The sequence below is a fragment of the Bombina bombina genome, chromosome 7 (genome assembly GCF_027579735.1).
Source record: "Bombina bombina isolate aBomBom1 chromosome 7, aBomBom1.pri, whole genome shotgun sequence".
Taxonomy (NCBI): Eukaryota; Metazoa; Chordata; class Amphibia; order Anura; family Bombinatoridae; genus Bombina; species Bombina bombina.
Genome location: NC_069505.1, coordinates 200295100 through 200308373, shown reverse-complemented (window position 1 = coordinate 200308373; position 13274 = coordinate 200295100). Strand labels below are relative to the sequence as shown.

At 41.0% G+C, this 13274-nt stretch overlaps 1 protein-coding gene across 2 annotated transcripts in view; it reads right to left on the bottom strand.

Moving 5' to 3' along the window:
- Positions 1-3351: 3351 nt before the first annotated feature.
- SHANK2 (SH3 and multiple ankyrin repeat domains 2) overlaps positions 3352-13274 on the bottom strand; it is a 1433430-nt gene continuing 1423507 nt past the window's right edge. For both annotated transcript variants that reach the window (XM_053720553.1, XM_053720554.1), the window contains one exon: positions 3352-5768. In XM_053720553.1, coding sequence (XP_053576528.1) covers positions 5213-5768 — 556 coding nt within the window. In that variant the 3' untranslated portion in view covers positions 3352-5212. The remainder of the gene's footprint in view (positions 5769-13274) is intronic.

The window sequence follows — 13274 nt, the reverse complement described above, 5'->3', positions numbered from 1 at the left end:
TAAGCCATCTCTATAACATCTAGTGCACAGACCCATTAATCTAAGCCATCTCTATAACATCTAGTGCACAGACCCATTAATCTAAGCCCTCTCTATAACATCTAGTGCACAGACCCATTAATCTAAGCCCTCTCTATAACATCTAGTGCACAGACCCATTAATCTAAGCCATCTCTATAACATCTAGTGCACAGACCCATTAATCTAAGCCCTCTCTATAACATCTAGTGCACAGACCCATTAATCTAAGCCCTCTCTATAACATCTAGTGCACAGACCCATTAATCTAAGCTCTCTCTATAACATCTAGTGCACAGACCCATTAATCTAAGCCCTCTCTATAACATCTAGTGCACAGACCCATTAATCTAAGCCCTCTCTATAACATCTAGTGCACAGACCCATTAATCTAAGCCCTCTCTATAACATCTAGTGCACAGACCCATTAATCTAAGCCCTCTCTATAACATCTAGTGCACAGACCCATTAATCTAAGCCCTCTCTATAACATCTAGTGCACAGACCCATTAATCTAAGCCCTCTCTATAACATCTAGTGCACAGACCCATTAATCTAAGCCATCTCTATAACATCTAGTGCACAGACCCATTAATCTAAGCTATCTCTATAACATCTAGTGCACAGACCCATTAATCTAAGCTCTCTCTATAACATCTAGTGCACAGACCCATTAATCTAAGCCCTCTCTATAACATCTAGTGCACAGATCCATTAATCTAAGCCCTCTCTATAACATCTAGTGCACAGACCCATTAATCTAAGCCCTCTCTATAACATCTAGTGCACAGACCCATTAATCTAAGCTATCTCTATAACATCTAGTGCACAGTCCCATTAATCTAAGCTATCTCTATAACATCTAGTGCACAGACCATTAATCTAAGCTATCTCTATAACATCTAGTGCACAGACCCATTAATCTAAGCCCTCTCTATAACATCTAGTGCACAGACCCATTAATCTAAGCCCTCTCTATAACATCTAGTGCACAGACCCATTAATCTAAGCCCTCTCTATAACATCTAGTGCACAGACCCATTAATCTAAGCCCTCTCTATAACATCTAGTGCACAGACCCATTAATCTAAGCCATCTCTATAACATCTAGTGCACAGACCAATTAATCTAAGCCCTCTCTATAACATCTAGTGCACAGACCCATTAATCTAAGCCATCTCTATAACATCTAGTGCACAGATCCATTAATCTAAGCCCTCTCTATAACATCTAGTGCACAGACCCATTAATCTAAGCCCTCTCTATAACATCTAGTGCACAGACCCATTAATCTAAGCTATCTCTATAACATCTAGTGCACAGATCCATTAATCTAAGCCCTCTCTATAACATCTAGTGCACAGACCCATTAATCTAAGCCCTCTCTATAACATCTAGTGCACAGACCCATTAATCTAAGCCTATCTCTATAACATCTAGTGCACAGACCCATTAATCTAAGCCATCTCTATAACATCTAGTGCACAGACCCATTAATCTAAGCTATCTCTATAACATCTAGTGCACAGACCCATTAATCTAAGCCCTCTCTATAACATCTAGTGCACAGACCCATTAATCTAAGCCCTCTCTATAACATCTAGTGCACAGATCCATTAATCTAAGCCCTCTCTATAACATCTAGTGCACAGACCCATTAATCTAAGCCCTCTCTATAACATCTAGTGCACAGACCCATTAATCTAAGCTATCTCTATAACATCTAGTGCACAGATCCATTAATCTAAGCTATCTCTATAACATCTAGTGCACAGACCATTAATCTAAGCTATCTCTATAACATCTAGTGCACAGACCCATTAATCTAAGCCCTCTCTATAACATCTAGTGCACAGACCCATTAATCTAAGCTATCTCTATAACATCTAGTGCACAGACCCATTAATCTAAGCTATCTCTATAACATCTAGTGCACAGACCCATTAATCTAAGCTATCTCTATAACATCTAGTGCACAGACCCATTAATCTAAGCCCTCTCTATAACATCTAGTGCACAGACCCATTAATCTAAGCCCTCTCTATAACATCTAGTGCACAGACCCATTAATCGAAACCCTCTCTATAACATCTAGTGCACAGACCCATTAATCTAAGCCCTCTCTATAACATCTAGTGCACAGACCCATTAATCTAAGCCATCTCTATAACATATAGTGCACAGACCAATTAATCTAAGCCCTCTCTATAACATCTAGTGCACAGACCCATTAATCTAAGCCATCTCTATAACATCTAGTGCACAGATCCATTAATCTAAGCCCTATCTATTACATCTAGTGCACAGACCCATTAATCTAAGCCCTCTCTATAACATCTAGTGCACAGACCCATTAATCTAAGCTATCTCTATAACATCTAGTGCACAGATCCATTAATCTAAGCCATCTCTATAACATCTAGTGCACAGACCCATTAATCTAAGCCCTCTCTATAACATGTAGTGCACAGACCCATTAATCTAAACTATCTCTATAACATCTAGTGCACAGACCCATTAATCTAAGCCATCTCTATAACATCTAGTGCACAGACCCATTAATCTAAGCTATCTCTATAACATCTAGTGCACAGACCCATTAATCTAAGCTCTCTCTATAACATCTAGTGCACAGACCCATTAATCTAAGCCCTCTCTATAACATCTAGTGCACAGATCCATTAATCTAAGCCCTATCTATTACATCTAGTGCACAGACCCATTAATCTAAGCCCTCTCTATAACATCTAGTGCACAGACCCATTAATCTAAGCTATCTCTATAACATCTAGTGCACAGATCCATTAATCTAAGCTATCTCTATAACATCTAGTGCACAGACCATTAATCTAAGCTATCTCTATAACATCTAGTGCACAGACCCATTAATCTAAGCCCTCTGTATAACATCTATTGCACAGACCCATTAATCTAAGCTATCTCTATAACATCTAGTGCACAGATCCATTAATCTAAGCTATCTCTATAACATCTAGTGAACAATCCCTTTTCTCTCAGCCATTTCAATAACTTCTCCTACCAAGCCCCAATACTCTCAGCCATCTCTAAAATATATATGATATTTCTCGGTCAGTTGCATCTCCCTGACACTTTTAGTACAGAAATACTTCATTGCTATCTGCCTCTTGTATTTCCCATGTTCTCACCTTTATCCCTGAAATCTCTTGCTCCATATTATGGGACTCTGCCATCTTGCAATCATAAGCTGCCCTAAATACATTTAGCCATTCTGCTATTACCTTTATCTCAGCCGTTTCACCGCCTCCCACATTCTGTAATCACCCCCACTAATTGACACAAGTGAGTCCAGTATTTGGCAACTTTTATCTTTTTATTGATTCCAAGCAGAAGATTTTTGTCTGCAATCAGAGCCACAATCTTAGTGCAATATATTTATTTGTTTTACAATAATTTGGTTGCCATACAATTATCCTAGGAATTTGGAAAGTGCAATTACAGTAGTTTGATTTTAATTTGTTTGTTATCTGAATTAAAGCACAAAAATTACAGCAACATTAAAAACGTGAACACAAACCAGAGCAAGGAGCAGACGCACTGAAGGAAACATTGTTTTGAAGTGGGAAATTTTCATTATAATTATAGGCTCTGACACTAATTAATCCAAATGACAGGGTGATTCAATTAAACAAAGTACCACAAAGAAAAACCCCTCTGTGATATGTATACCTGTAAATCAACAGTCACATGTAGTCATTTTATAATTTATTACGGAATCTTAAGGAACACGCGTTCCATCCTGCACTGGCAGCTGTGCAAGTTTTACACAATTTACATTTCTAGTAAAATTTTGGTGTATTCACAGAAAATACATAAACTTGATATGCAATGAAAATTTGTTTAAATTACACTATGTAACAAAAGTTCTAAACCTAAAAATCCACTTGCGCTCGCTGAGCAGCTTACAAACGGTTTGCGGAAAATGGAAACATCCTGTGGTTCATGTCTCCTTAAAAGTCTGAGCACATGAGCCCCAAGTTCCTGTGGGATCAGCAAAACTCACATCCCACAGCCAATTGGTTTAATATACTAAGTATTTATGGCAAATATATTTAATTAGAAAACATGTCCCATACGTCCTCTCATAAGACACAGTGTAAAAATATACTATTTAATTAGCTCTTAAAATGTTCCTACTAAATACATATTTGCGTTAAGTGCCTGAAACCTATCCCCAAGCAGAGAAGAAATCCACAACATGATTAAAGTTATCAAATCTCATCCTTGAGGTTACTCGAGCAGACACACATCTCTTTCCAGAAATCTGTGATTTATACACCATTAGGCCTTCATTCTTCCTGGCACATGATAGAGGTAATACTAGAGGAGTTCAATAAAAAAGTAGAATGGTCTTTGCCGTTTACATATTTAATTCTGTAATTATGACCAAGTGGAAGACAAATGATGGCTGAAAAACCATATTACACAAAAAGGAGTCTACAAAAGAGGAATGCAAAAGTAACAGGGATGATATTACAGTATTATCGAACTGAACATGGAACAAAACTGAAATTACTCTCAAATTAAACAGCTGATTACTGATTTTTTTACAATGGATTTTTGCAACTTTCAGATAACACAATGAGGACTGCAAAGGAAAAATACTGATAATCTGTAGCCTGTCTGGCTGTTCCATGGCGTGCCCTTACCATAAGGAATCGCAGGTCCCTTGGAACTGAACAGGATAAAATGACTTGATTTCCATAAGGGAATTGGGATATATTTTTATTTAGTAATTGCTGTATTATTTATAACTACTCTTAAAGAAATAGCCATTCTTCTATGAAGAAGTTCTAGTAAAGATAGAAAATATAACACAGCTCTGCTGGTTCAAATGCATCCAAATCAAGCTGATTTAAAAAGGTCAAACTTTCTATTTTATAAGAATTATTCCACAGAAATAGTATTATTAAATCACAAAAGTTTTTTTCCATTTCACTCTTTATAATTAAGTGGCATGAAGGCTGCCAGTAGACCAGCCACTTATCTCCTTAAAATATTGTGCTTATAAACTATCTGTACATCTATTTAAAGTTGCAGTAAAGAAAGATATTTAAATAAGTACTTTTAATCATGATAGGGCCCCATTAAGAAATTCAACTGTCAAAAAGAAAGGGTCTTGACACAGAAGTTGAAGAGGCAACACTGGGTAATTTTATCTGTCCAAAAGCTGTTTTAAAGCTCGTTCTATGTTCATTCGGTGGCCCACCCGAGTGACACCAAGGTCTATTAAATCCTCCTTTTGAAGGCTGGGCAAGTGTGTTCCATCAATTTCATTGTCCATGAACATCTCCTTGTGCTCCCCGAGATGAAGATTCTCAAGCCAGTCAGCAACATCATGTTTAGTCCACATGTGGACGGGTTTAGCTGAAAAAGGCTTATTGGACATTGGCTGCTGTAATATGGATGGTGATGGTGACCTGCTTCTCCCCATGCTCATGCCAAAAAGGTCCCCAGTGTGTGGCTGCGTGGGTAACACAAAGACATCTGACATGGAGACTGGAGGAGCCGACAAAGGGCCAGGCTTAATCTCTCGATTGATTTCGACTGGACATACCACAGGGCTAGGGGCTCGCCTCATTCCAGTAATCCTGCCATCAAACTCAGGCACTCTGTTCTGCAGCATGATTGGCTGGTTGGCTCCAGGACGGATAGTGAAAGTAAGTGTTGTATTTCTGCTACCTGAGACAGTACTCAAAGCGTCTGCGCCCCTGTGGGAGAAGAACAGATTCATGTAAAAAGATGGATTATATTGAAGAAACATTACAAACCAGTGAAAAGAGAACAATTATTTACTTAATTATTAAGAGAATAAATAATTACAGTTACCTATTAGATTACAGGAAAATGCAAAATTACAAGTACATCACTCTAATCCCATTGGTCACAAATGTGATCAACAAGGCTCAACATATGATGTAGGAAGAGTCAGGATACAAATAAATTGGCATTATACTACCTGTACCATTATACTACCTGTGCCTGAATTAGGACTGGTATAAAAGTCATATTACAGACAGGATAGGAAGATACTACTGAGAAGAGCATGTAGCTGTAACAGGATGATGTGTAATGTGAAAATGGAGAGGGAGAGAAGCATAGAAAGAACTGAGATGAGCAAAATGATATCAGCATGAGCAAGGACTGGAGAGATGAGCACAATACAACTAGAGCATCAGCAAGGACTGGAGAGAAGATCACAATATTACTACAGCATGAGCAAGGACTGGAGAAAAGAGCACAATACTACTAGAGCATTAGCAAGGACTGGAGAGATGAGCAAAATATTACTAGAGCATGAGCAAAGACTGGTGAAATGATCACAATACTACTAGAGCATGAGCAAGGACTGGTGAAATGAGCACAGAGCAGGGACTGGTGAAATGAGCACAATACTACTACAGTAGGAGGAAGGACTGGTGAAATGAGCAAAATACTACTAGAGCATGAGCAAGGACTGGAGAGATGGGCACAATATTACTAGAGCATGAGCAAGGACTGGAGAGATGGTCACAATATTACTAGAGCATGAGCAAGTACTGGAGAAATGAGCACAATACTACTAGAGCATTAGCAGGGACTGGTGAAATGAGCACTATAAGTCTACAGCATGATCAAGGACTGGTGAAATGAGGACAATACTACTAGAGCATGAGCAAGGACTGGAGAGATGAGCAAAATATTACTAGAGCATGAGCAAATACTGGTGAAATGATCACAATACTACTAGAGGATGAGCAAGGACTGGTGAAATGAGGACAATACTACTAGAGCATGAGTAAGGACAGGTGAAATGATCACAATACTACTAGAGCATGAGCAAAGACTGGTAAAATGAGGACAATACTACTAGAGCATGCACAAGGACTGAAGAGATGATCACAATACTACTAGAGCATGAGCAAGGAATGGAGAGATGAGCACAATACTACTAGAGCATGAGCAAGGGCTGAAGAGATGGGCACAATATTACTAGAGCATGAGAAAGGACTGGTGAAATAAGCACAATACTACTAGAGCATGAGCAAGGACTGGAGAGATGAGCACAATATTACTAGAGCATGAGCAAGGACTGGTGAAATAAGCACAATACTACTACAGCATGAGCAAGGACTGGTGAAATGAGGACAATACTACTAGAGCATGAGCAGGGACTGGTGAAATAAGCACAATACTACTAGAGCATGAGCAAGGACTGGAGAGATGAGCACAATATTACTAGAGCATGAGCAAGGACTGGTGAAATGAGGACAATACTACTAGAGCATGCACAAGGACTGAAGAGATGAGCACAATATTACTAGAGCATGAGCAAGGACTGGAGAGATGAGCACAATACTACTAGAGCATTAGCAGGGACTGGTGAAATGAGCACTAAACTACTAGAGCATGAGCAAGGACTGATGAAATTAGCACAATACTACTAGAGCATGAGCAAGGACTGGTGAAATGAGGACAATACTACTAGAGCATGAGCAAGGACTGGTGAAATGAGGACAATACTACTAGAGCATGAGCAAGGACTAGAGAGATGAGCACAATATTACTAGAGCATGAGCAAGGACTGGATAGATGAGCACAATACTACTAGAGCATGAGCAAGGACTGGTGAAATTAGCACAATACTACTAGAGCATGAGCAGGGACTGATGAAATGAGCACAATGCTACTACAGCATGAGCAAGGACTGATGACATGAGGACAATACTACTAGAGCATGAGCAAGGACTGGAGAGATGAGCACACTATTACTAGAGCATGAGCAAGGACTGGAGAGATGAGCACACTATTACTGGAGCATGAGTAAGGACTGGAGAGATAAGCACAATACTACTAGAGCATGAGCAAGGACTGATGAAATTTGCACAATACTACTAGAGCATGAGCAAGGACTGGTGAAATGAGGACAATACTACTAGAGCATGAGCAAGGACTGGAGAGATGAGCACAATATTACTAGAGCATGAGCAAGGACTGGAGAGATGAGCACAATACTACTAGAGCATGAGCAAGGACTCGTGAAATTAGCACAATACTACTAGAGCATGAGCAGGGATTGATGAAATGAGCACAATACTACTACAGCATGAGCAAGGACTGGTGAAATGAGGACAATACTACTAGAGCATGAGCAAGGACTGGAGAGATAAGCACAGTATTACTAGAGCATGAGCAAGGACTGGAGAGATGAGCACAATATTACTAGAGCATGAACTGGGACTGATGAAATGAGCACAGAGCAGGAACTGGTGAAATGAGCACAATACTACTACAGCATGAGCAGGGACTGGTGAAATGAGCGCAATACTACTAGATCATGAGCAAGGACTGGAGAGATGGGCACAATATTACTAGAGCATGAGCAAGGACTGGAGAGATGAGCACACTATTACTAGAGCATGAGCAAGGACTGGAGAGAAGAGCATACTATTACTAGAGCATGAGCAAGGACTGGAGAGATGAGCACACTATTACTAGAGCATGAGCAAGGACTGGAGATATGAGCATAATATTACTAGAGCATGGCAGGGACTGGTGAAATGAGCACAATACTACTACAGCATGAGCAAGGACTGGTGAAATGAGCACAATACTACTAGAGCATGAACAGGGACTGGTGAAATGAGCACAATACTACTAGAGCATGAACAGGGACTGATGAAATGAGCACAGAGCAGGAACTGGTGAAATGAGCACAATACTACTACAGCATGAGCAAGGACTGTTGAAATGAGCACAATACTACTAGATCATGAGCAAGGACTGGAAAGATGGGCACAATATTACTAGAGCATGAGCAAGGACTGGTGAAATGAGCACAATATTACTAGAGTATGGCAGGGACTGGTGAAATGAGCACAATACTACTAGAGCATGAACAGGGACTGTTGAAATGAGCACAATACTACTACAGCATGAGGAAGGACTGGTGAAATGAGGACAATACTACTAGAGCATGGGCAAGGACTGGAGAGATGAGCACAATATTACTAGAGTATGAGCAAGAACTGGAGAGATGGGCACAATACTACTAGAGCATGAGCAAGGACTGGTGAAATGAGCACAATACTACTAGAGCATGAGCAAGGACTGGTGAAATGAGCACAATACTACTAGAGCATGAGCAAGGACAGGAGAGATGAGCACAATATTACGAGAGAATGAGCAAGGACTTGTGAAATGAGCACAATACTACTAGAGCATGAGCAAGGACTGGAGAGATGAGCACAATACTACTAGAGCATGAGCAAGGACTGGTGAAATTAGCACAATACTACTAGAGCATAAGCAAGGACTGGAGAGATGAGCACAATATTACTAGAGCATGAGCAAGGACTGGTGAAATGAGCACAATACTACTAGAGCATGAGCAAAGACTGGTGAAATGAGGACAATACAACTAGAGCATGAGCAGGGACTGGTGAAATGAGCACAATACTACTAGAGCATGAACAGGGAATGGTGAAATGAGCACAGTACTACTACAGCATGAGCAAGGACAGGTGAAATGAGGAAAATACTACTAGAGCATGGGCAAGAACTGGAGAGATGAGAACAATATTACTAGAGCATGAGCAAGGACTGGAGAGATGAGCACACTATTACTAGAGCATGAGCAAGGACTGGAGAGATGAGCACAATATTACTAGAGCATGAACTGGGACTGATGAAATGAGCACAGAGCAGGAACTGGTGATATGAGCACAATACTACTAGATCATGAGCAAGGACTGGAGAGATGGGCACAATATTACTAGAGCATGAGCAAGGACTGGAGAGATGAGCACACTATTACTAGAGCATGAGCAAGGACTGGAGAGAAGAGCATACTATTACTAGAGCATGAGCAAGGACAGGAGAGATGAGCACACTATTACTAGAGCATGAGCAAGGACTGGAGATATGAGCATAATATTACTAGAGCATGGCAGGGACTGGTGAAATGAGCACAGAGCAGGAACTGGTGAAATGAGCACAATACTACTACAGCATGAGCAGGGACTGGTGAAATGAGCGCAATACTACTAGATCATGAGCAAGGACTGGAGAGATGGGCACAATATTACTAGAGCATGAGCAAGGACTGGAGAGATGAGCACACTATTACTAGAGCATGAGCAAGGACTGGAGAGAAGAGCATACTATTACTAGAGCATGAGCAAGGACTGGAGAGATGAGCACACTATTACTAGAGCATGAGCAAGGACTGGAGATATGAGCATAATATTACTAGAGCATGGCAGGGACTGGTGAAATGAGCACAATACTACTACAGCATGAGCAAGGACTGGTGAAATGAGCACAATACTACTAGAGCATGAACAGGGACTGGTGAAATGAGCACAATACTACTAGAGCATGAACAGGGACTGATGAAATGAGCACAGAGCAGGAACTGGTGAAATGAGCACAATACTACTACAGCATGAGCAAGGACTGTTGAAATGAGCACAATACTACTAGATCATGAGCAAGGACTGGAAAGATGGGCACAATATTACTAGAGCATGAGCAAGGACTGGTGAAATGAGCACAATATTACTAGAGTATGGCAGGGACTGGTGAAATGAGCACAATACTACTAGAGCATGAACAGGGACTGTTGAAATGAGCACAATACTACTACAGCATGAGGAAGGACTGGTGAAATGAGGACAATACTACTAGAGCATGGGCAAGGACTGGAGAGATGAGCACAATATTACTAGAGTATGAGCAAGAACTGGAGAGATGGGCACAATACTACTAGAGCATGAGCAAGGACTGGTGAAATGAGCACAATACTACTAGAGCATGAGCAAGGACTGGTGAAATGAGCACAATACTACTAGAGCATGAGCAAGGACAGGAGAGATGAGCACAATATTACGAGAGAATGAGCAAGGACTTGTGAAATGAGCACAATACTACTAGAGCATGAGCAAGGACTGGAGAGATGAGCACAATACTACTAGAGCATGAGCAAGGACTGGTGAAATTAGCACAATACTACTAGAGCATAAGCAAGGACTGGAGAGATGAGCACAATATTACTAGAGCATGAGCAAGGACTGGTGAAATGAGCACAATACTACTAGAGCATGAGCAAAGACTGGTGAAATGAGGACAATACAACTAGAGCATGAGCAGGGACTGGTGAAATGAGCACAATACTACTAGAGCATGAACAGGGAATGGTGAAATGAGCACAGTACTACTACAGCATGAGCAAGGACAGGTGAAATGAGGAAAATACTACTAGAGCATGGGCAAGAACTGGAGAGATGAGAACAATATTACTAGAGCATGAGCAAGGACTGGAGAGATGAGCACACTATTACTAGAGCATGAGCAAGGACTGGAGAGATGAGCACAATATTACTAGAGCATGAACTGGGACTGATGAAATGAGCACAGAGCAGGAACTGGTGATATGAGCACAATACTACTAGATCATGAGCAAGGACTGGAGAGATGGGCACAATATTACTAGAGCATGAGCAAGGACTGGAGAGATGAGCACACTATTACTAGAGCATGAGCAAGGACTGGAGAGAAGAGCATACTATTACTAGAGCATGAGCAAGGACAGGAGAGATGAGCACACTATTACTAGAGCATGAGCAAGGACTGGAGATATGAGCATAATATTACTAGAGCATGGCAGGGACTGGTGAAATGAGCACAATACTACTACAGCATGAGCAAGGACTGGTGAAATGAGCACAATACTACTAGAGCATGAACAGGGACTGGTGAAATGAGCACAATACTACTAGAGCATGAACAGGGACTGATGAAATGAGCACAGAGCAGGAACTGGTGAAATGAGCACAATACTACTACAGCATGAGCAAGGACTGTTGAAATGAGCACAATACTACTAGATCATGTGCAAGGACTGGAGAGATGGGCACAATATTACTAGAGCATGAGCAAGGACTGGTGAAATGAGCACAATACTACTAGAGCATGAACAGGGACTGTTGAAATGAGCACAATACTACTACAGCATGAGGAATGACTGGTGAAATGAGGACAATACTACTAGAGCATGGGCAAGGACTGGAGAGATGAGCACAATATTACTAGAGTATGAGCAAGAACTGGAGAGATGGGCACAATACTACTAGAGCATGAGCAAGGACTGGTGAAATGAGCACAATACTACTAGAGCATGAGCAAGGACTGGTGAAATGAGCACAATACTACTAGAGCATGAGCAAGGACAGGAGAGATGAGCACAATATTACGAGAGAATGAGCAAGGACTTGTGAAATGAGCACAATACTACTAGAGCATGAGCAAGGACTGGAGAGATGAGCACAATACTACTAGAGCATGAGCAAGGACTGGTGAAATTAGCACAATACTACTAGAGCATAAGCAAGGACTGGAGAGATGAGCACAATATTACTAGAGCATGAGCAAGGACTGGTGAAATGAGCACAATACTACTAGAGCATGAGCAAAGACTGGTGAAATGAGGACAATACAACTAGAGCATGAGCAGGGACTGGTGAAATGAGCACAATACTACTAGAGCATGAACAGGGAATGGTGAAATGAGCACAGTACTACTACAGCATGAGCAAGGACAGGTGAAATGAGGAAAATACTACTAGAGCATGGGCAAGAACTGGAGAGATGAGCACAATATTACTAGAGCATGAGCAAGAACTGGAGAGATGGGCACAATATTACTAAAGCATGAGCAAGGACTGGTGAAATGAGCACAATACTACTAGAGCATGAGCAATGATTGGTGAAATGAGCACAATATTACTAGAGCATGAGCAGGGACTGGTGAAATGAGCACAATACTACTAGAGCATGAGCAAGGACTGGAGAGATGAGCACACTACTACTAGAGCATGAACAGGGACTAGTGAAATGAGCACAATACTACTAGAGCATGAGCAAGGACTGGTGAAATGAGGACAATACTACTAGAGCATGAGCAAGGACTGGTGAAATGAGCACAATACTACTAGAGCATGAGCAAGGACTGGTGAAATGAGCACAATACTACTAGAGCATGAGCAAGGACTGGAGAGATGAGCACAATATTACTAGAGCATGAGCAAGGACTGGTGAAATGAGCACAATACTACTAGAGCATGAGAAAAGACTGGTGAAATGAGGACAATACAACTAGAGCATGAGCAGGGACTGGTGAAATGAGCAAAATACTACTAGAGCATGAACAGGGAATGGTGAAATGAGCACAGTACTAC